This window comes from Sciurus vulgaris, assembly GCF_902686455.1.
Source record: "Sciurus vulgaris genome assembly, chromosome: 8".
NCBI lineage: Eukaryota > Metazoa > Chordata > Mammalia > Rodentia > Sciuridae > Sciurus > Sciurus vulgaris.
Genome location: NC_136468.1, coordinates 91,062,358 through 91,086,888, shown reverse-complemented (window position 1 = coordinate 91,086,888; position 24,531 = coordinate 91,062,358). Strand labels below are relative to the sequence as shown.

Genomic DNA, 24,531 nt, shown 5'->3' with positions numbered 1-24,531 from the left:
TGGTCCACCACTCTGATTAGTGGCACAGGCTTTTGTCACTCTGAGAGTCAAGAAATCACTTTGTGATATTTGGCTCCACACAAAATAATTTTTATAAGCGTGAAGAGTCGCTTGATGTGCTGGTGCATGCCTGTAATCTCAGCAACTCCAGAGGCTGAGGCAGAAGATGGCTAACAAGAGCCCAGCATGGTGGTGCACAACTGTAATCCCAGTGACTCAGAAGGCTGAGGCCAGAGGATCATAAGTTTGAGGCGAACTTCTGCAATTTAGTGAGGCCCTAAGCAACTTACTGAGAACTTGTCTCCAAATAAACAATAAAAAGGGCTGGGGATATAGCTCAGTAGTAATGTGCCCCTGGGGTTCAAATCCCCAGCACCTGAGAGTCACCTGATCCACATACAAGACTTCACATCACATGGGGTTTCAGCCTTCCTCTATGCTTGCTAAATTACCTCCATTTAGTACCTTGGAGTCACCCAAAGGAATTATCTGCCCTATTTCAGGAGGGTGGCAAGAGCCAGTTTATGCCTTTTCCACACAGGCTGACACAAATGGGGTGGACCTGCCAGTTGCAGCTTACAGGGGAGGTTGAGCAGGCTCTGTGAGCAGAATTCAACTAAGGGGAACATGTCAAGTTCATAGACTGGTTCAAGGTCAAAGAGACATGGCTGGATGAGAAGGTGAGTGTTGGCACAATATCCAGGTGTGTGGACTCAGTGAGAGCATAGAAGATGAATACAAAGTAAAAAAAGCTGTCACTGGGTGTCACCTTCATTGATGCTGAAAACCTCTGTGTCACTGGCAACAACACCCTGGACCACACTCAGTGTTACTGTCTCGCAGCCTCAGGGCAAACACTAGCAGATGGTAGCAGCAAGTGGGCCCCACTGGTGGATGACACATGCTCCTTTGCAGGACTGGCACCTGGCAGCCACTGGGGTACTGCAGCCATGGCAGAGAGCTGGGAGCTAAAGCCAGAGGGTACCAGGACCCCAGAAGATGAGTTTCTCAAACATACATGAGTAAGCCCCTGATGACCCCACCCCAGAGCATTTGGGAAGAAACTGGGAGGGCTGGGAATCCCCCAAGTAAGTGACAGAGTCAGAGAAATGTGAATTGGGACAGTGGATGTGGTTCTCTTCTAACCCCCCGGGCTGGTGTGGTTTGGGGAAGATGGATGACATCAATATTCAGAAGTCGGGAAACAGAATGAATCGCCCTGCCCCAGAGGATGCCCCCTCCTTTCTGCCTCCTTGGTGACATCACTGTTACAAAGTGTAGCCCACAGTGTAGCCACATGAAAAGTTCTATTTTCAGAGGATTCTCAAGAGTGCCATTATTCTGATGATGGAATAACAGCCCAAGGTCATGGTATTTCCCAGAAGCTTCTCTGCTCAACTTGACATCAGTCACGCTCTTCCTCAGCAGCAGGAAGACGCTCCTCCAGGGAGAGGTCCTCCAAGGAGGCAAGCAGCATGTGCAACTAGGTGTTTCTTTTCTTTTGTCCGAATGCTACCTGTAGTTGCCAATGCCAGCTTCCTAACTGATTTTTTTCAAGAGCATGTGGCCAATTTTGTTTGTGCTCTTCCAGAGTTCAAGAGCATGGGTGAGAGCAAGGTTTGGAACACACCCCAGGGAGCACTCTTTCATGCACCAAGCAAAGGGTTGGCCAGAGTTCTGAAGAGACAGACTTTGGGGATGGGTTAGATGAGTTCATTGGCACCATACTGGGTGCCATTTGGGGCTTGCTTCAGGACGACAGGCTTTCAAGAGCTTGGTGAGGTATATACAGAGATGCTTCCCATTTGTTAACACAGAATCAAATGACTCATTATCACACTTAGCCCTCCCTGGAACCGATTATGGAAGCTGTTTAGGAGTGGACCAGGCTCAGTAATGGAGTCTTTGAAGAAAAGGGAGAGCAAGATCAGAATGGTCTCACTCTACCATCAAGCACAACCCATCTCTTGGCCCAATTACCACTTTTAAACTAGGGATGAGGGAGAGGAATGAGAGTGGGAGAAGAGGGAAGGAGCTTGGGAGAAAGAGAGCGGACCTGATAATAGCAACTTTTATGAGGTTTTGATCAGTTCTACTTACACTTGGCTAAAAGTAAGATCTGAAAAGAGTGACTGAAGCCCTCTTGTGTCCCTACCCTGAAAGCTTAGGTGAGCTCCATAAGCTTCCACCCAATTAAAATGACAGCCCAAGGCCCCTGGAGCTGAAATCTCTATAAGACAACAAAGAAACTGTAAGTCGACAGATGACTTCATTCATCTCCTTCCTCACCTTTTCAACACTCTTCTTCCACATTCCTACCAGGAAGGAAAGAAAAGAACTCCTAACACTGGTGTCCAGTGTTTTTTCCAGCTGGGCGGCTGCCATGTATAAGTCAGCTGGCAAATGGCCTGCTTTCAGTAACTCATTTTTCATACAGGGATTTTTTTTTTCCCAGTACACTTTGAAAACTGAGTCCCCTTGTAAACAGAATGGATTTGCTTTTGAAGTCAGTGTTGTCAAGTAAAGAATTTAATGATACCCCATATTAAATTCAGATGATGGATTTTAAATTACAGTCATCCCTTGGCGCCCATAGGGGATTGGTTCCAGAACCCCCCACAGAGACCAAAATCCTGAGACACACGAGTCTCTTGAAAATGGTGCAGTATTTGCATATAATCTATGCAATCCTTCCATATACTTTAAATAAACTATAGATTTACATATACTTCATACAATGTAAAGGCTATGTAAATGGTTGTAGTGCTGTTATTTAGGGGATAATGACAAGAAAAGTCTGCACATCTTCAGTACTGGTGTCATTTTCTCTGATTATTCGTTGGAGTCCACAGATGCAGAAGGCACTGCTGAAGCGCTCGGCGGGAGGCAAGAGGGGCGAGGAGAGAACTCAGGGAGGACAGTTGGGTGCGAAAGACAGACTTACGGACAGTTCTTTCAAGGATGCTCCTGAGGAGGGGGAGCATGTGACCACAAGCCCCCTGCAGAGCAAGCCCTCAGTGGCAGACTGTATAGTTTGTAGGCTTTCCAGTTACTAGACTTCTACTTCTGATGTCAGAGGATACTGGAGTCAGAAAATTTTTAAAATTCCTGCTTTCCAGGCCCTAAAGTTGGTCTTCTACAAGTCTGTATTCTCATGGCCCCTTATATGCTTAGGCTCAAAGGGTCCTTTAACATTGCTGCATAGAACAAACTAAAGATCTAAAAAACCAAACTCAAGTGAAAACCAAGCCTAGTGTCCCACCACGTGACTCTGTTCTCTCGGCTTTCCAGGGCAGGACAGCTTCACGCACCTTCAGTATCCGTTTCCCTGGGCTTCTGAACTCACCTGGCCTGTTCCCTCCTCTCACCTCGCATTTGGAAACCAGAGAAGCTGAGCTTGTGGGCTCAGCATGCTCTCCCATAGCAGCTTCCCCAGTTAGCCCACGCTCCTGCGACCAGTGGAGGGTTCCAGTCACAGGGCTGTCTGTACGTGGTGATACTCAGGATTCCAAAGCAAGAAAGATGAATCTGGGCACCCACATTCCTTAGGGAAGCAATGAGGTAGAGATGACCCTAACAAGCAGAAGGGCACACCGGGGTTTGAATGTCCTCTGACATGTGGTGTCTGGCTTCCACTCGTTCCCTCCACAGCGCTGCGGTAAGTGTGGCCACCGAACACCACCGGTGGGGACCAAGGGGCTGTGGGTGCCTGCCTTGGTGTGGAGAGGAGAAGGAGAGGGCTGGGAATGTGCAGGGGTGCTTTAGAGGTTTTTCAGAGGACAAGACCTAGGAAGGAGCCAGAAAGGAAGGCAAATTGGGTTTTCTTCCCAGGGCTTGCCCATTCCTGAAAATTCTATTTTATAAATCTGTTGCCAGTCGTTTTCAAATCTTTCTTTCAACTCTTTCTTCCAGCCATTGTCCAATCTTTGAAAGCACATGGATTGGGGAGGTGAGGCGGGAATCAGTTTTTATCCTAACCCACCCAGCATGGTCAAATGGGTCTAAATTGGTGAGAGTCAAGTTGCCCAGGCTGCCCTTGAACTTGCGATCCTTCAGCCTCAGCCTCCTGAGACACTGGGATTACAGGAGTGTGCCACCACACCTGGTTCATCATTTTGAAATTTAATGGTACTAGTGAAACTGTTGTTAAGGCACCAAGCATTAAGAAATTTTTCCCGTGAGCCCTGGCTTCCATTGTCCTTTCCATCATGACCCTTGTCAGTGTGTCCTAGGCTCAGTCCAATCCTCTAACAAAGGACAACCTTCCATATCCTTTAGTGGACTGTGGTGTGGGTGAAGCCTCCTCAGGAGTCCTGAACAGAAGAAGGGGCAACAAAGAAAGGGAGAGAAGTCTTTACAGTTTCCCCTTCCTGTTCCTTGTTGGGCTAAAAGGAAACCTTGGGCCACACTGGGAACCTCTGGGGACTCCCAAGGTTGCCTCTGGTTCCAGATCTGGACCTAAGTGGTCTGGGAAGCCTGTGACCATCCCTGCCTGGTGCTCTTGCATCTTGTCCCTGGGAAGCCCCCAGGAATGCCTGACACTTTTTTAGAGGCTCCCACTAAAATTCTGGCCACGTCTCTCAAAGATGCTCAAATTCTCCCCCTCCCCCTTCCAACCCCATGTAGACCTCAAGGAGCTGGACTTGGGCTCTAAATAGAAACCCGTAGTCCCTGAAGTCCATCAGGAGCTGCAGGGTTTAGCAAAGCCTGTGGGCTAACAAGCAGGAATAAGAATGCAGAGCGGCCTTGCACCTTCCCAAAGCAAAATGCAGTATGCTCCGGCTCATCTTTGGCAGTTCCCTAGCCCCTCTCCCAGTGAGCCAAATGCCACACTTCATTGACTGGTCAATCAACTAGCAGTACGTGGTACGTGGGTGTGGGAGCTGCGGAGAAAGATGGGTGAGAAGACACAAAAAACAACACGAGTCAAGTGGGAGGGGTTTGTACATAAAGAAAAATACACACTTTACTCTCCTATGCCCGGCTGGGACAGCACCTCCTCTCCCAAAGCCTTCACAAAGGGAAGGGCGTGGGTACCCAGCACCGGGAAGCCCTTTCCTTATGTGGTACTGACCTCTAGAGGATTCCAGTTAAAAGGCATCCCGAAGGACCAACTTTATCTCACTGCAGGTGTTTCCATTCCATGGTTGTTTCAGTATTTCACTAGAAAATAAGGAGGAAATATCGTTGCTACTTAAATACTCTCTCCTAGGAAATGCCTACCTTTCCTTTGGCTATCTACTTAGAGATTGCCCAGATTTTTATAAGTGTCATGGTTTTCTATTTCAAACAGTGGAAAAGGTGGGTCAGTGATAGGAAAGTATTGCAGAGATTTTGGGTGGTTTTTCCCCTTAGTACAATACTAAGAGGAAAGGTAGAGTGCCAGCGATTTCAGCTTGCGTTTCTCCAGTTTCCAAACTACCAGATGGCCAAGCTTACAAAAAGGAGAAAAGAATATTCATTCACTGCAATTCAACAGGACCCCAGATACTCCCACACACACACACACCAGCCCCCTTGGTCTAGCCCTGGTGCAGGTCCAAACACTGTAGGGGGGTGTGCTTTATTTCTTGGGTTGCACATCTATCCATTCGTGTGCATAATGAGCACTGGGGACGGCGTGGTTATCACACTTGGCCCAACATTGTAATGGAAATGGAGCTTATTTCTAAAGAAAACAGCACTCGATTACATCCCTGAGCAAGACACCCTGCTCTTCCTATTTTGTTATCGTTTCTGACTCCTTATTACTGACCACAAAGAGAAGGGAAGCACAGGAAGGCAGAAGATGTCGAGGGACCAGCATTTTGGCTCATTATACATCCATGCCACCAGCTGGGGCCTTTGTTTCTAAAAGGAATCCTCTGGACACTGGGCTCCAACCGGAGAGCAGTTTGCCAATGCTGGTAGCAGCCACGGCTGTGAGACCTTGTTTTCCTTGTGAATCATGCCCACCCTTCCTGTTGGCTCCACAGCCAGGTCCAGGTGCACTCCTAATGCTAGTGCCTGAAAGGGGCTCAGAATTGCATCCCCTACTCTTCCTTTTACAAATGAGGAAACAAAGGCTGGGTGGGGGCAGAAGGGACATGCTGAACAGTCAGTCAGGGCCAAGTCTGGGCTAAAATCTTTCCCCCTGCCAACAGATTACAGAATGATTATCTACAAAGGGGAAAATATTTTTAATTCGGTGTATGCGGGTACAGGACCACACCCAGCTTGGAAATGTATGTTCAATATCAGTCCCTGCATTTTATAAAATACATAAATGATCAATAAAATACAAGAGTGATCAAATTGCACTAACAAAGAGATTCCCTTGTAAGAAAAGTTTGGTCTGCACCAGTATGCAGTTAGTTCCAGACCAGTGAGGTCTAGGTTTACGAATTGCCTACTACTTGGCTAAATCACTGACGACAGCCACAACAGAAACAAAGTAAGTTATAACACACACACACACACACACACACACACACACACACACACACACACACACACACGGCCTCTGAGCTATTAAGCCCCTCTCAATCTAATCTAACAATCTATAGAGACCAATTCATTTGGAAAAAGAAACTTGCTCTTAATCAAATCATGAAACTTACAGCTAACTTTCAGATTTATTATTTAAGTGCCACTGTTTAGTGAATAATGACAGCTGGGAGGAAAGTCATGGGGAAATGGTGTCAGAGAATGGCCACAGGATATAGATTTCTGATTGTGCCACAAAGGGCTGCTAACTAGGTTAGAAATAAGTAAGTCCTTGCAAAACTAAAATACTAGTTCAGAGGGAGAGTAGACAATTACTAAACACCACTACCGGGCTGAATGAGATCTATGAATACCCACTACCACCACACATACACATATACATGTTATTAACCTCTGGATCAGTGTTTTTTGTTTGTTTGTTTTTTGTTTTTGTGGTGCTGGGGATTGAACCCAGGGCCTTGTGCTTGCAAGGCAGGCACTCTACCAACTGAGCCATATCCCCAGCCCTGGATCAGTTTTATGTAACCACCTCCCTATTAATCCCTCCCAGGGGCCCAGTTTTCCTCCCGCCGTCCTTTAGGACCAAACTTTGTGAAGAGAGTAAAAAAGAGACACAGTCCAGCAGGGTTTGGAAGGCTCTTTAATAGCAAGCGTATGGTAATTACATTGTTGGATGAGATCCTCTCTCCGAGGAGGGAGGAGGGAGCAGATGCAGACAGGGTGCAGGAGAGATTTTACACTGTTCGAGGCATCTAACGAAGGGCAACAGTTTTTGGCAACCCATTTCACAGTTTTGTAATTTACAAGAGATTTCTTTGAAAGGAAATGTGAAGGCAAAGAAAGTACACACACCCTACGGGAAACACTTCTTGCCTTAAAAAAAAAAAAAAAAAGAAAGAAAGAAAAGAAGAGAAAAGCCCAAACCAACAAAAACAATCGTTCCTTGCTTCTGCTTCTCCTGTCGATGGCTAAATGTGCTCTCATACACCAACTGGGACTGGCAGGCAGATCGGTTCTGATTTGCCTGGCACTGAAGGTTTACTTCCTCCTCTACAAAGCTGATTCTTGTACAGAGTACTCTGTGACTTGACGCTTGTATCAGAAAGTACCTGGTAAAGAAATGAATCTTGAGAAACCAGAACAAAACAAAAGAAAAAACCAGGGAAGGCAGTTTACCAAGAACAAACTGTCAGCTTTCTCTCTAGTACCAAACAACTTGAACACAGTTCTAAGCAAATGCAGTATGAATTTTTATGTGGCCTGGAACCCACTTTGAACTGTTTGTGCCTATTCAGCCTTTCGGTGCTCTAGGTGGGGTGTGGAACATGAAATGCTGACAGCACGCTGCCACAGACACCATGGGCTACTGGCATTTTGTCAAGTTTTAGAATTATTCTGTATAAAACCTAGAAGACCTCAGCTTCTGGTGTCATACCTGTTATAATAAAACCAAGATAACTGGTCTTTATGAAAGATTATTTTTTTAATGCCAAAAAAAAAAGTGTTAGGCTTCTCTGAAGATGAAGCAACCGACAGGCAATGACATCTCGTTGGAGTCAGCGCTCACTGGGGTTTTCATTGTGCTCTTTCTGCACCCCTGAAGCAGGAGAAGCAGGTGGTCATTCCTGACCAGGGCCTCTTACAGCCCTGGCGAGACTCAGTTTGGTTCATGTTCTACCTGCGTGTGATCACGGCTGCTCTTGGATCTGTCGGCACTCTTGTTAAGACAGGTTTCTCTGGCCAGCAGCTGGTTTTATTAAGGGAAGGAATTTCACCAGATGTGCAGGACACCTATCGCATCCTTGGCTTGGGGACCTGATGGAGAGGTGGGGGTATAGGGATTTTTAAAATCACAAAGCCATCACCAGCACAAGGCCTTTCCTCTCAGTCCTCTCGGCAGTCATTCTCTTTGAGGATAAGGAGGCCCCTAGAGTCAGTCAGGAAAACAGTTTTCCTGCGCCTCATGGGGAACTGTCAAGGGTGTTCCCCCAACTCAGACACCCGACTTAAAGACCTAACTCTCTCACTGTGCCTCTCCATCACCTCCCACCCCAAATTAAGTCCTGTCTATTCCTACATGCCTCTCGCTGTGGGAAGCCAGATTTGTTCATACTAGTTTCCCAAATCATGAATTTTAACTTGCCCAGCAGGTTCCTAAAGTATCAACTGCACTGATACTCTGGGATCACGGCTCCCCTCGGACCATCCACTTTGTGCTCTTATGAAACTGAAACAATATTCAGAGATGCGTATTGTGCTAGAGAACAGTTTCTGTTTATATGTGAACAAGGACGGCTGCTACTAGAGAAGTTTTCTCTTAAGGACACTGGAAGCCTAATTCTGGCCCCAGGACATGAGGAGAATCTCCCTACATAACAGACTTTTTGTGTTCTGCTCATGGAAAAACAATGTACCATGTGCTGCTGTGGGCCTGGGAGACACGGGTGGACACCTTGGCACCCTGAACCATGGTGGTGCCAGGCACTGCGTGGGGCTTCACCCCCCCAGCCCTGCCATCTCTGCCATTCCCTGAAGCCTGCTCCATGTGGCCACTGGGCAGAGGAAAGCAACCAGGCAGCCATGAAAAACATCTCCATGGTTCACTCAAACCCAGGATCAAGGTTTTATATATTATCACAGGCATGATTTCTGATTTCACAACTGGCCACAGGGATCAACAAGTCATCAACCCTTCCCCCACACTCACCCCCCCCACCCACACACACTCACTCCACTCTCACTGTCACTTTCTCTCTCCTGAATGACATGGTAAAAGTCAAAGGACTCATCTTTCACAGTTTTCCAACTGTTCTTCATGCAAATCTCCCCTCTCAGTTAAGCTAAACTATACCACTTTCAAAGTCCCCAGCGGCAGGGCACTAAGAAGCTGTGCCTGACACAGGCAGTGAACGTACAGCTGAGGGGAGCACTTCTTCTGGGGCTTCCCTGTGCCCTCTCCTAAGAGAAACGGGATTTCGTCAGCCACCCAGGCTGGGGCCCATCCCAGGCCCCAGAGGTTTGGACACTCACAAGTCAACACTTTCTAAGGTAGCCCATCTGTGGCCAGCATCCTCAGGACAGTATCTTTGGCAAGATTCCAAACAAATTTCCTTTCTGTGTCTCTAAGTGTCCTTGATGGTTGCTCCCACATACATACACTTGGCTAAGCAGGTGAAGGACAGTGTTAAAAGCTGGAAGAGCAAACACCCCTGTTTCAGACACTAGTCAAATGACTCATCAAGGTCACGCAGTCAATGACAGAGGCAAGCCAGGTGTGGTGATGCACACCCAAAATCCCAGTGACTGGGGAAGCTGAGGCAGGAGGGTCTCAAGTTTGAGACCAGCTTCAGCAATTTAGCGAGGCTATAAGCAACTTAAAATAAAAAATAAAAGGGCTGGGGATGCGGCTCAGTGCTTAAGTGCCCCTTGGTTCAATTGCCAGTACCCCCCCAAAAAAAGGCAGAGTCAAGGCGAGAACCTAGGTGTCTTTCCTCACCCCAGCACACATCTGCACCTCCTAGTGTCTAGGAAAGGTCCCACACTAGTTGCACCACAGAATCAATTCCCTAACAAGCCACAGGCTGTCCAATCTCACTGACCAACAGGTGCTAATAAGAGTGTCCCACAGTGTGGGCTATAGGGAGCGTGTGTGCATGCGTGCCAGAGCACTTGAGGGGCATACACACCACCAGAGGAGGAAGTTTTAGAGGAAACAATTGGATCTGCTTAAAACCTTTGGGGTTTTACCATCAAGTAAGTCACACACAGTGATCTCTCTCCCCAACCCTGGGGCAGAACAGAGACCAGAATTCTCATCGGCTCACTGAATGACTAGCTCAGCTCCATTTTTATAAACAGAACATTAACATGATAATAACAAACTGTATCTGGTCGAAGTCTAAACACTTTTCTGATAGAATACATTTTCCATTAACATCCATTCCATTTTGAAACATATATAAACTTAGATGTGAGACCCTCTGTGTGTAAATTCCAGTTCACCTTAGGATGGAGCAAGCTAATCACCCATTTTTCTTTCGGTGCAGAAGTCATTCTTGCAGTCACTGTGTTAAAATCAAGGTTACCAAACCTGGGTTCTCTCTGCAGTTGCAGAGCTCACGATGGCCTCTGCTCAGGACAAAGCCAGTGGAATGGGCAGGGCCACCAGGGGCAGGACACACTCACCCCAATGGATGAAACACTAAGTCTGCTTTTGCTAATAGGTTACTCTAGGGAAATTGATCTGACTTGAAATTAACCTTTAATGTGCTTTTCCAAGAAAAGAATAAGACATGGGTCACTGGAGCATGGATGGAGACCACTGTGTTATTTACCCGATGACAGAAAAGTACAGCACATTATTAGACCACTAGCAGCCAAACTCCTCACAGCACCACTCGATTAAACAGAAAATGTTAAGATGATCAGGTTCACACCGACATGCCTGGAAGATGTACAAGACTCCCATGAGTTCTGTGGCCTCTGCTACGGATTTTTTTTTTTTTTTTTTTTTTTTTAATTCAAAATACTAATGATCTAACGGGCACATGTGTGCATGTTTGGAACATTCCCAGCAGAGATGCTAGGGGAAGTCAAGTGCTGTAAAGGAGGCATTCATTCCACATCCTAAATGATTAGAACCAGAGATGATGCACACAGTCCAAGAAAATGAGTGTGTCAAATAATTCCACCCTGGCATTAGAGGATGTCCCCAGTAAGCATTTGTTGGCTAAATGATGCCAGCAGTTGTTTCTCTGAGTATCTTGATCATTAAAAGTGCCCCCTTTAACCAAGTTACCCGATGATCAAGATGCCTATTTTCATGTGACTTTAAAAATTCATTTCCATTAGGTCCCTTAAAGTACTTGTTATAATTTTAAATAAATTATAGACGGGGAGCCTTTTCTTGACTTTTTTTTTTTTTTTAAGAATAAATGATTAAGAAAGTAAAGGATTCCATTATACTTTTTAAAAAATTTTTATCTTGGTTTATTTACCTACTAAATTTATCTATGGATCTATGGCTTCAAAGTTTAAGTGGCACTTACTTGGATTCTGGGTGTTTTCATGATTTAACAGGTGGCCATCTCATTATAAAGAGAGAAGGTAATGTTTCATTTCATGTGTGGGATGGTTTATAAACAGCCTAAAGAAATTGTTAGCTTTTGTCTTTCACCCCTTTATATTTTCCACTCTTAGATTTAAAAAGTGGCTTTGGAATTAGCAAGTTTTAAAACAACTGAACAAGCAAGTAACATTTACATCTAACCAGGAACCAGCTGCTACATACCAGGTAACCAGCTCAGTGATGGCAACACTTTCAGGCTTCTCTGCCTCTCTTACCCTCTTAATCCAAAGCGAAGTGAGCAACCTTTTTTGCCTTTGTATTCGCACTTGTGCAGTTTAACGACTAGATATTTAAACTCATGCTTTATAAGCAAAACCTTTCACTTACGGACACTTAAAAGGTACATAAAAAGTGCAGACTGCATTGCTTCTCTGCCATGCTGCTCCTCAGCCAGGTCACCTGCGAGGACTCAAAACACATCCTTAATACATTCAGAGTTCTCTACATTCCAGTCAGTGAATTAATGTTAATTCTCCAACATAAACTCAAGAAAAAACAGGCAGCCACAAGAGACTCTAAATTCAAAGTGGCAAAGGCTACCAAGACAACTCCATAGAAACCCCACTGAAGCGGGACTGAAATTCAGGTCACTTCTGAGCAAAGCTCATCACAGATATCGTGTGGTCATTAAAAAGGTATTTCATTTTAATTTGGATGCTGGGAGCCAGACGTCCTGTTTCGAAGTGCTAATGCAAAATGCTAACCCAGGAGCACAGGACCCCACCTAGGGTACAGCAGGCTCACTCTCCTTTTCCGGAAGGTGCCCTTGGAGGTTTACTGCTGACTGACCCCCATTTGGGGGTGGTCTGCCTCTGGCTCCTCCTCTTCCACATCTGCACTGTACTCTTCAAATGCATCATCATCTGCATCCGGAAGCCCCAGTAACTACAAGGAGAGAACAAGAGAGAAGCAGTTGTAAATACCAGATGGACCACAGGCAAGAAGACAACCAAAGGCATCACATCCCGTTAAACAGCACCTCACATGACTCAACACAGAAGCTATGATTTGCTCCCCAAGACTCAACTACTCCTATTGCTGATTTTGTTTTGCTTTTTGTAGTACTGAAGACTGAACCCAGGGGCGCTCTACCACTGAGCTACATCCCCAGGCTCTCTCACTGTTTATTTTTGAAACTGGGTCTCGACAAGTTATCCAAACTAGCCTGGAATTTGCAATCCTCCTGCCTCAGCCTCCCAAGTACCTGGGATTACAGGAGTGTGCCATTGTGTACCACCCACTACAATTGCTTTTCTTTTATAAACTTCCTGGAAGAGAATGTTAATCCTCTGTTAATAGTGCTGCAAGGGCTTAGTTTTTCTGGGCAGCCTGGAGAGTCTCTTTTAAAGTATCAAACATGCTAGGAAGCCTGGCGCGATGGTGCACGCCTGTAATCCCAGCGGCTCGGGAGGCTGAGGCAGAAGGATCTTGAGTTCAAAGTCAGCCTCAGCAAATTAGCAAAACTCTAAGCAACTTGGTGAGAACCTGTCTCCAAATAAAATAGGGATGTGGGTCAGTGGTTGAGTGCCCTTGAGTTCAATTCCTGATACAAAACCAAAAACAAAATAAAAAAAAAACATGCTCGGCAAACATGCAGAATGAATTCTTTAAAAATCATGTTGTGTGCATATGGAAATATACCACAGGGAATTTCACCTTTATGTATAAGTAAAAATAACCAATCAAATATAAATAAATAGAAGAGTGAAAGAAAGTCTAGTAGAGTGGAGGAAGAAGAATGGGGGAGGGCAGGGAAAAGGGGGCATCATGAACTGAAATCAAATTGTATGCATGTATGAGTCTGTCAGGATGAACCCAACTACCATGCATATCCATAAAACTCTAATTTAAAATATGCTTTTTAGCCAGGGGAGGTGATACACGCCTGTAATCCCAGAGGCTCAGGAGGATGAGGCAGAAGGACCCCAAGTTCAAAGTTAGCTTCAGCAATTAAGTGAGGCCTTAGGTAACTTAGCAAGACCCAATCTCAAAAAATAAAAAAAGGGGTTGGGGATGTGACTCAGGGGTTAAGTGCCCCTGAGTTCAATCCCTGGAATCAAACAAAACAAAACAAAAACAAAACAAAAATGCTATTTAAACTATTTAAAAAAGCACTCTGTGTGTCTATACAAGGACATGTCTGTGTGCACATGCAATCATCTGGGAGGTGAGTGGTAGCATATGATGAACAGCTCTGACCTTCCATCGAGACATCAGAAGCCCTATCCCCTACTCTATTTTCTCCCCCACAACACATGCTGCTATAATGAACAGCACATTCATAAAAATGTTGAGACAACTAAAATGTTTGGCAGCAAAACAGTTAAATAAGTCATGGTGCGTCGGTAAGAAGAATTCTTAAAATGGCGTTTTCGAATTATTAAAGATATAAAAATTGGTACTTAAGTGTAAAAAGAACATGGTAAAATTTCATTTTCATGAGACAGTTTTCTTAAAATCTGTATAAAGATGCATAAAAAAGACTTCAGTGAAATGTATCTAAATGTTGAAAATGTTTGTTTAGATTGTGGGATTATGGATGATTTTTTTTTTTTTTTCATCTTTTTGTGTCTCCCAAACACTGTAAGTATGATCAGGAACATTCAGAGTGAATTCATGATAAACATTTTCGAAAGGCACTGACTCATCTGTGGTTGGAAATAGTGCCATTTGCCAGGCCTGGTCAGTCTGAATCAAAAGCTCTTGTGCTAAAAGGAAGCCTTGGCCTTCAGGGCTCCTGAACTTATCTGTGACCAAAAGACTTTTACATAGTGGCCCAGGGTTGATCACTTTCAAGCCACTTCACCAAGTGACCCTAATGGCTCAGACATGAACAGCATTAAGACTTGAAAAGTTGGCCTGACCATTCTGTTTAATCTGTATTGCCTGTCTACTGTCCTGCCACCTTCTCCCCAACTTCCTCCTAATTGATCAAATGGGGAAAGAGTAAAAGCAGAGGTCCGACAGAAGTACTGCCAATGGTCTAAAGTTCTAGAACTGCAATTCTCACAGGTCCCACGGTGCCCGACTGACATACTCAGGACAAAATCATCTGTGAGGCATTATTGGTCATACAATGTACATGGTCTGCTAGGGTGAACACAGCCCACCCAGCACGCAGACACATGCTACCTTGGAAAGGCAGGGCAGGAAGGGCAGGTCTCAGCTTGTCTGGACAGGGTGTGTTAATATCATATGTGCATGGGAGAAAAGAGAAGCCCCTTTTTCTTACTACTGTCTCGCATCCAGATTTTAGTGGATAGAATAAAAGAGTTGCCTCCCTCCAAAGAGATAAGAGATGGTTGGTCACAACAAACACAGGTGACTATTGTGTGGCCAGTGAGGTGGCCAAGTTTTATTTGAAGAGCTGCCTGATGACACAGCAAAGTGGAAGTGTCAGAGTGGTAACATTGCAATAGCTGGTTAAATACACTGTTGCCATGACCAGGAATTCCAGAATCACCTAAACACCAAAGGAAGATGCCAAAATTCAAAAGAAATTAACTGTTCAACTGCACTGGGGATATCACTAAATGAGAAATGGCCAACGGGGTCCCTCTCACTTAACAGACATGACTAGTAATAGCTTCCTGAAGTCCTGGATTCGGGAGACTTCTGAGACTCAGGGGGAAACATTAAAGTCAGTTAGCAATGACTGCCATATAAGGAGGGTGCAGCTGAGCCTCCTTGTCCCAAATAGGCATGCCATCAACCATTCTTCTTGCTGGGGCTCAGTTGATCCATACTGACCTGAGCTGTAGGTAGCACTCAACACTCTGGCTCATCAGTTTAGCTCTCCTTGTTGAAGAGGACCCAGCAAACCAAGCATGAAGCCATGACCACCTCCCTCGCCCTCCTCTTGCTAGCTCCCTACCTTAACCTTACACATGACATGACTTCAAAGCACACAGTCATAGGTCCCAGAGAAAGCCACAAGGGAAGCCCTTCACTTTAGCAGGGGGCACTGTGACTGTTCTCTGAAGAGCTGCTCAGCCCTTACATTCTGGGGGGCTGGAGAAGAGAAGCCATTCTTGATGGCTTTCTGGATTGTTCAGGCACTCAGTGCAGGGTCTGCAGATCCACTGAGATGCTGGAAGGGAAGACACTGGAGCTGGAGTCCTGAAGCCAGGGCTCTAGTTAGCAGGGGCATCTGCCAAGCCATTGCTTCTGCTGAGCCATAGCATCCTCCTCTGTAAAGCGAACCATGACGCCTGCTCTAACTCACAGAAACTATGGAGCTCAAAGGAAAAGTGCAGGTAGGTGGTCTGCAAACGTCCAGCGTCGTGGAAACACTTAGCCAGGTTCTCTTGCTTCCCTCATGTGAAGCACAGTCAGCTCAGATCTTCAGGGAGCTCCTGCTGCCTCAGTAGATTGCTCCAGCAGGGCTTCTCTGCCTCTCTCCTGCTGTGCTGGTTTCTGGACCCCCTGCTGTGAATCAGCACTCCAGGAAGTAAGAAGTGGTGAACCTCAATCTGTCAGGCTTTTCCTTTGATTCCCAGGCTTGCATTCAGCATTCCACTGAAGGAGGCGATATCTCACACTTCTGATGAACAATAATGGTGAATATTAACTCACTATCTGCTAGGTATGGTCTAGAATAGCTTTACATATGCTGATTCCTTTGGTCCTCATAATAATCCTGTGGGGGAGGTGCTATTATTATCCCCCTTTACAGGTAAAAGATCTGGAGAGGCTGAGTAACCTGCCAAAGTTACTTGGTAATAGCAAAGCCAAGATCTAAAACCCATGTGATGTGACTGCAGACATTCCACACCTAACCATTAAGCTACCTGAAGAGGCCTGTCAATTGCTGTGCCTAACAGCTGGAGGTTTCAGTATTTTCTACTGAGAAATATATGTTTTTGAAATCTGCAATGCCGGGGGCTGGAGCATGGCTCAGTGATAGAGCACTTGCCTAGCATGTGTGAGGTACTAGGTTTGATACCCGCACCACAAAATAATAAAAAGAAAAATAAAGAGAAAATGTGCAATGCTGATGTCTACATTTATGCATACCTATGCACAGTCTGGAAGCGTGTATAGAAAAAAAAAAAACCAGAATGAGAATTTGCCTAGAATTCCAAGGATATCATGCAGATACATAATAATCTAGCATTCCCATCTATGTCTCATTACCATCTATGGAAGCCAAATCTAAATTTAACTCCTGGATCCAAATCTTCCACAGTCAAGAAGCTATATCAGATCCGAATGTGGTGGCTATACACCTGTAATCCCAGCAACTCAGAAGGCTAAGGCAGGAGGATCACAAGTTCAAAGCCAGCCTCAGCTACTTGGTAAGGCCCTAAGTAACTCAGTAAGACCCTGTGTCAAAATAAAAAATAAAAAGGGCTGGGGATGTGGCTCCCTGGTTCCCCCTACCCCCCAACAACAACAACAAAAGACTGGGAATATAATTCAGTGGACAAGTGTCTGAGTTCAATCCCCAGTACAGAAGAAGGAGGAGGAGAGGAGGAAAGAGAGAAGGAAGGGAAGGAGGAGAAGCAGCAGCAATTTCAGAGACAGGAGTACACACTGGTGGATCCTTCCTTTTATTGTGCCCATACATTCTTACATGGAAAAGGGGACTGGTCAAAAAAAGCTTAAGTGCTGGTATATTTAAATTATTCCCAAAAGTTATAATCATACACTCCAGTTTCAGTGATTATTTTTTCTCAGAAAGCTGGGAAATAACAAATTTCTGCTTCCTCTGGCAGGAGCCCTGGCATTTCCAGAGCCCTGCTGCCCACAAAGCTCCTTGGGAGTAACCTCCTATCCCACGGGACTGCAGGCCCACCCCTCCCAGCAGGTTGTGCATGAAAGGGATGCTGCCAAAGTCTTCAGACCCAGAAACGCCAGTCACCTGTGAGTCCGACGGCAGGGCCTTGGACAATGGTATAATCTACCTGAGGCCACATTCAGCTGACATTTGGCACTCTAAAGGGGGCACTCACTCTGCACAGCAGCTAGCTTCTTTATCAGAGGGAGGTGTGCCTCTGCCTTGGAAAGCAGTTGATCAGTGAGGACTTTGGTGCATACAGTAGGTGCCCTGGGCCTTCAGAGGTCCCTTATACTGCTTCCAAAGGCTCCCCTCAGCATTTCTTGCACCTTACTGTATAGGTGATTCACCTAGAAATCTACCTAAAATGCACAGCCTGACTCAGTGGGTCTCAGGTGGGGCCTAACTCTGTATTTTGAAGAGTATCCCAGTCCAGGAGCTACTCTGAATAGTGAGATGCTAAAGCACTTGGGTAATTTGACACCATAGATCTTAGTGATTCATGATACTTGGTACCATGGTGATACCAGGAAACACATGATGGAATCCTGATCAGTTATATCAGTCTTATTTTTTTTTTTTTTTTTTTTTTTGGTAGTGGGGATTGAACTGGGTATTTAACCACTGAGCCACATTCCCAGTCCTTTTTTATATTTTACTTAGAGACAGGGTCCTGCTAAGTTGCTGAGGCTGGCTTTGAACTCTTGATCCTCCTGCCTCGACCTCCTGAGTCACTGGGATTACAGGCATGCGCCACTGCACCCAGCTCAGTCTCCTTGACACTAGGAAAAAAAGAGATAGGCAGCAAGAAAGGGCCAAATGGTCAAGAATGGTAGATGTATCTCACTTTTAGGGGCCAATATTCTTAAAAAAAAAAAAAAAAAAAACAAGGGTTTGAATGTTTCCAATATGAGCAGAAAACAAAAACCATGATAAAATTAAACTTTTCAACACTCAATGTTGTTCATTCAAACTCATAAGTGTACAGAATTTTTTCTCATGGGACTTTCTGACTCACGGGGGCAGCTCCACACAGGTGGCTTCCTTCTCTTCTTCCAGGAGGTTGTTAGACAATAGGAGCAGAAGCAAGAACTGAACTATTCTGGGCCACAGACTTTTCCTGTTGGGATTGATCACTGAGTCTTCAGCCATTATTGGTCAATCTTGCTCGTGTCAATAAGCTGGAATGAGGGGATTTTTTTTTTTTTTCTGATAGAAGCATCTTTGCTTCTTGAGAAAAGAAACAGAATAGCACTGCAACTTAGGGCAAAATGACCTGGGTCACTTTGAGGGAGAAACCACAGGTGCCACAGGATCTGATGCCAGGTGGAGCCATCCCAGGAGCATCAGCCAAAGCAGCACACTGCACTGTAAGAGCAACAGGCTCCTGGGGACCCTGACCGACACAGGACAGAAAGGAGAGGAAGACAATCCTCTAGGAAAGAGTAGTCTCCTGTTAGAACTTGGAGAGGATCTGCAAGGGCAAAGATAAGGTTGAGTTTTGCAGCAAAATTGGAAATAGTAGGCTATCTCTTCTCTCATTTATTCAGTCAATCTGTCAATCATCGCAAAATAAAAGATACGAAAACATTGAGGAAAAAATGAATGGCACAATCACCATTATTGAGACCCATAATCACTGTTTCATTATCCAGCTCAATCACATGACAGCAGCTCCTGTCAAATGAGGGTCACTTATTGCAGGGTTCCAATGATGGACTTGCATTTGCCAGTTATTGGTGGTGTCTCTGAAGCCATTTATGGGGAGCAGTGCCTGCACATGGGATGGCAACAACTCCTGCATGACACTGTTGTTTCCATCCGTGTACCACTGGGATATGATGGGCCAGTGCAAGAGAAAATGAATCACACCTCTAGGCCCCTGGAGTGGAGCGGGATGTGGGCCCCTCTGGGAGGGAAGGTGGTCAGCTGAATCCAGTGAGCATGCCCCAACACCAGCCATGAGGCAGAAACTGAAACCAACCTCAGCAGGGTGGCTGGACTTTGACAGTCTTTTGTGTTTCTCAGTCTGATTTCCAAACTCCCCATGAATCCACAACACAGTAAAATAGATGTTGCTCTCATTTTAAAGATGAGAAACTGAGGCTGAGCAACCTCTGGGAGGCCACACAACATGGGAGCAGGATAGGGTAGCCGATTCTAGTCCCCCACTTGGGGACATTTATAAGGATCTGAGTGGAGGCAGCAGGCTCTTTCTGGACCTTATCTTGGCTAGACAGCCTCCTGCTCTGAGCATGTCTACAAAGGAAGCTTTTCACAAAACCACTTCCTGGCCCTGAGTGCCTCCACCAGCCTCCCACACTGATGTTCCCAGCACTTCTAACACATCACAAGCAAATAGCTTTTAAAAAGTATAACGTATTTTTTGATTATGTGATCATCATAGAAAACTTAGAAAATGTGGGAACGAATAAAATAAAAGTCACCCATGGGGCTGGGTAGCTCAGTTGGTAGAGTGCTTGCCTTGTAAGCACAAGGCCCTGGGTTCAATCCTCAGCACTGTAAAAAAAAAAAAAAAAAAAAAAAAAATCACTCATGACCCTAAAGCTCTTTGATCAAATGCCCTCTGGAAGGGGACAGGAACATCCATGCATCTTCCCTGTAGCCTAGCACCTAATGCAGTGATCAACATGGACACCCAGAGTGTTTATTATATTTGCCAGAACCAGTGTTGATAAACTCTGCCTTAATCCTCTAATGCTTTTTAAAAATCTCTTGCCCTAGCCAGATGCTGTGTCAAACATGTGATGAAATTACTTAGTAAATTGTTTTCTTTCTCCACCAAAAATCTAAGGCTCCCACCAAAGTTTTCATTAAGTCCTGCTCACTTCTCAACAGTATTTTGCCTTGTGTCTTCACCCCATACAGATCAATTCTAAGATTTATTTAGTGCTTACTACGTACGATGCTCTATACAAGTAGCCCACCAAAATGGTGCTGTTTAATCTTCACAGAATTCCTCAGGTATCTATTATTGTTAGCTTCCTAAGTTTATAAATGAAAAACTGAGAAACAGAAGAGAGTATTAAGTAACTTGTCTAAGGGTGCCCAGACAGCAAGTGATCTGGGATTTACACCCAAGTGGCCTGAGTTGGGCGTGGTACCACACACCTGTAATCCCAGCAGCTCAGAAGGCTAAGGTAGGAGGATCAAGAGTTCAAAGTCAGCCTAGGCAACTCAGTGAGACCCTGTCTCTAAATAAAATACAAAAAAGGGCTGGGGATGTGGCTCAGTGCTTGAGTGCTCCTGGGTTCAATCCCTGGTACCAAAAACAAACAGACAAAAACAAACCCAAGTTTCCTATCCACAGAGCTTGGATTGTTCATCACTGTAGGATCCTGATCCCACATAACTGGGCTAAGAAACCACAAACAACACCCTATGTAGGACCTGTTCACAAATATCCTCTTAGAAGTATTTCCCCCAAAGAACCCACAAAGTAAGATAAGCTGAGCAGGAAATGGGACTGGTCACTTGTCCAGAATAGCATCTAGCAGAATGTCTGAACCAAAATCAATGCCCCATCCTGTGAGACGGGGTTTCCATCCGTTTATGCAGCTGTATCTCCTATCAGTTGGCTCCCTGAGGGCAAGAACTGGCCATTTTGTGCCCTGCCCTGCACCCTCCACAGGGCTTTGCAACAGCGGATTGGTATGTTGAAAATGTGATGAAGCAGAAGAAAAACAAAGAGTAAGATGCCTACAAAGAAAAAATACATAACTTTTTTCCTTCCTTTAAAATCCAACAACCAGGCACAGTGGTGCATGCCTGTAATTCCAGCAGCTCAGGAGGTTGAGGCAGTATTACTGCGAGTTCAAAGTCAGCCTCAGCAAAGGCAAGGCACTAAGCAATTCAGTTTGGCCCTGTCTCTAAATAAAATACAAAATAGGGCTGGGGATGTGGCTCAGTGGCTGAGTACCCCTGAGTTCAATCCCAGGTACCCCCCAACAAAAAAAAAAAAATCCAACAAAAGCTTTCTTGAGGGGCTGGGGAGATAGCTCAGTTGGTAGAGTGCTTGCCTTGTAATCACAATGCCCTGGGTTCGATCCCCAGCACCCAAAAAAAAAAAAAAAAAAAAAAAGCTTTCTTGAGGGAGGGAGGACCCTGTGACACTGACTGTTTCAGCATGGGGAAAACAAGGCAGAGAGGAGGGGTATAGGTACACAGGCCACAAAGTGTGGATGTCATCATACACAGAGCACGAGGTGGCGTGGCATGGCCTTGGCAGGGGTTTTCCTCAGCACAGGAGGTGACTGTTCTTTCTGCCCATGGATGCAAGGTACCCAAGTCTCCAGCAAGGTCAAGTGAATGTGCCTGGAGGGGGCCCCAATGGGCAGCTGAGGACTGCCAACCATCAGGTATTTATCTCTCTGGAGAGACTGCACAGGGCAGAGGTGGCGATGGGGTGACCATACAAAGACAGGGATTTGAAGTCCTGGATCAGCTGTTCTAAGATTCGTGTTTAGAAATTCCTGCTGTGGGTGCTCCCCTGCAAAGCAGCACAGCTGCATGGGTTGATTCAGTCATTACAAAGTTCCAGGGAAACGATGCACTGGTCTCGCTGACCCGGAGCCCTGGAGCACTGGGCTAAGTGTGTCTTCATCAAGTACTTTCAACTACGGCCACAGCAGCAAAACCTCCTGTCTGTCTGCTCAACCCAAATCTCCTTACTATTGGACAAACATAAACAGCAGCTGTAGGAAGAAGCACACTACTCAGTGGAGAGCGAGTGGGTCCATTTCCCCACTCATCTCCACAGTCCTTTCCTCGGCTGGAAACACTCCTTTTCATCCAACCTGGTGCACATCCTGCCCAGGAGAAACTGAAGCCCAAAGGCACCTGCCCTTCCCTACCCTGCAAAGTGGCCGCCCACTGGCCTTTCCTGGAGGGGCAGAGACCCAGCCAGGTGGCTTCCTAAGCATAACCTTCCCTAACAGAAGGAGCTCTTTGCCAGCTCAGGCTCTCTGCACCTGGGGAACGACATCCCTGCTTGAAATGTAAAGCTCCACATTGTTAACGGAACCTGGAAGCCCAATACCATTGAATCGGATCTGTCTCCACGACACATACAGCTCAAACCCAAAGAAAATACTCAACCAAGCCGACTGCTTTCAGAGACACATCTGGATTTTTTTGGACTGCATTATTCTCCTCCCTTTACGCATGACTGCCTGATTGCCAGAATGCATCCAGACTTGGTAAAGAAAAACAGCAAAACAAATTCTGGCTGGAGCTTACCTTCTCCAGATAAGCCAGTTCTGCAGTTGCTTTGCTTTCCAGCACAGAGGACATCTGTGTAAAAAAAACTGGGTGGTAGGCCAATGAACGAACGCCCAGGAGGAAATCAGATGCAGAGGGGACATTCCTTGCTAATAGGTCCTTTTTTCTAGTTAAGATTTGGAGGGATCATTTTTTTCTTTTTTCGTGTACTGGGGATTGAACCAGGGTGCTCTACCACAAAGCTATAATCCCAGTCCTTTTTATTTTATTATTTTTTTTAAATTTTGAGACAGGGTCTTGCTAAGGTGCCCAGGCAGGCCTCACACTTGTGATTCTCTTACCTCAGCCTCTTGAATAGCAGAAATTATAGTTTGTACCACTGCACATGGTAAGAAATCAATTTTTTTAAAAAATTTGCCTAACTTGATAGACCTACTTGGATGTCTAGTGGGCATTTCAAACAGTGATATGTCCAAAAGTGAGCTCTGACAGGATCACATCCCAGATCCTACGGCCTGCCCGGTCTGTCAACAGCTGTGCAGGTCCCTTCAGTGCTCAGGCAAGAAACTCAGGTGTCATCCTGGTCTTATTTCCAATCCACCAGCAAGTCTAGCTGGGACTACTTTCAAGGTGTCCCCAGAATCCAAGCCCTCTACTCCATCTCTGCTATGCTGTGTCCCCTCGTGTCTGCCTGGAGGACACTACCAGCCTCCCTGCTGGTCCATCTTTCCCCTCTGAGAGTCCAATCTCAACACTGTCCTCAGAGCAGCCTTTCAAAGCCTGACGTCAGATGGCATCCCCTTCTGCTTGAACCCCTCCAATGGCTTGCTTGTGCAGCTGCAAGGCCCTGTGTTCCACCTCACTCTGCCCACCTCTCTTCCCCTTCGGCCACGTTGGTGCCTCCTGTCCCCGGAACACAGGCATTTGCACCCGAGGCCTTCTCTACCTGTGCTGCTCTTCCCCTAGATTTCTTCATGGCTTCCTCCTGACTTAGCTTTTACTCCAGGGTTAACCTCTCAGTGAAGATTTCCTTGGTCTTCCTATTTGAAAACTTCAGGACTTCTAACACTTCTTAGCCCCATCGCCGATTTCTTTCTTCCTTCTTGGCACCTGTTACTGACATGTTACATGCTGAACTAGTTCATCTCGTCCTCCCAGTCCAGAGCGTGAGCTCTGTGGGATCCAAGATGTTCACTCACTTGGTTCCAGTGCTGGGACCAGAGCAGTATGTGGTGCCAAGTGAAGTCAGATCACATCCCCTTCTGCTCAATAAATGTTTATTGAGTGACAAAAATCAGGACCCCAAACACCTATTTTGAATGAGCCAAACTGGTTTACAAAATTAATAAAAAAAAAAAAAGAACTGGTTGGTTGGATGAATGATACAAATCAGAGAATGTGACAAAAGGTCACTGAAATTCCATTCCTTATTGTGATGGCCTAAGGGATGGGTCCAACTGTTCCACTGAGAACAAGTAAAATATGAAAAAAAATCATATTAAATATGGAAAACATGATCTAGAGAGATATGCCTAGAGCTGCTTTTGTCCTGCAGGCTTCTGTGAACCTGGAAGAAGCAGCTAGAAACTTTACTGCATTCTCAGCTTATTCTAGGAGATGGGGAGACCTAAGTCAAAGCCCAGGGTCTTCCAAGAAACAGACATGCTACCCTGTCCTCACTCCAAGCTGGGACCTCCAAAGACTCTTCCAGGACAAGGGTGAACTAGAAGAGACCAGTCCTGCAGTCTGGTTATCCCTCACCTGGGACATTCAAAGAACTACAAGCCTCCAACTGTTAAGGTGGTCTCAGTCTGATGGAGCCCCGGGTCCTGCAGGAGCTAACGAAACTCTCTCTGGAGGAAGGTAATGTCGTCTGAAGTCGAAATTTACCCCTATA

The 24,531-nt window shown here is 45.6% G+C and overlaps 1 protein-coding gene across 3 annotated transcripts in view; it reads right to left on the bottom strand.

Moving 5' to 3' along the window:
- Nucleotides 1–7,108: 7,108 nt before the first annotated feature.
- Nucleotides 7,109–24,531, bottom strand: part of MTURN (maturin, neural progenitor differentiation regulator homolog) — a 29,162-nt gene continuing 11,739 nt past the window's right edge. Inside the window, exons 3-4 of one of the 3 annotated variants that reach the window (XR_013765667.1) lie at nucleotides 12,339–12,499; nucleotides 7,109–8,301 (exon numbers count right to left, since the gene is read on the bottom strand). Coding sequence is in view for 1 of the 3 variants with exons in the window: in XM_079150712.1 (XP_079006838.1) it covers nucleotides 12,389–12,499 (111 nt within the window). In the remaining 2 variants the exon portion in view is untranslated. Of the gene's footprint in view, nucleotides 12,500–24,531 lie in introns of all 3 variants that reach the window. The other 2 variants (XR_013765668.1, XM_079150712.1) reach the window with 2 other exon arrangements.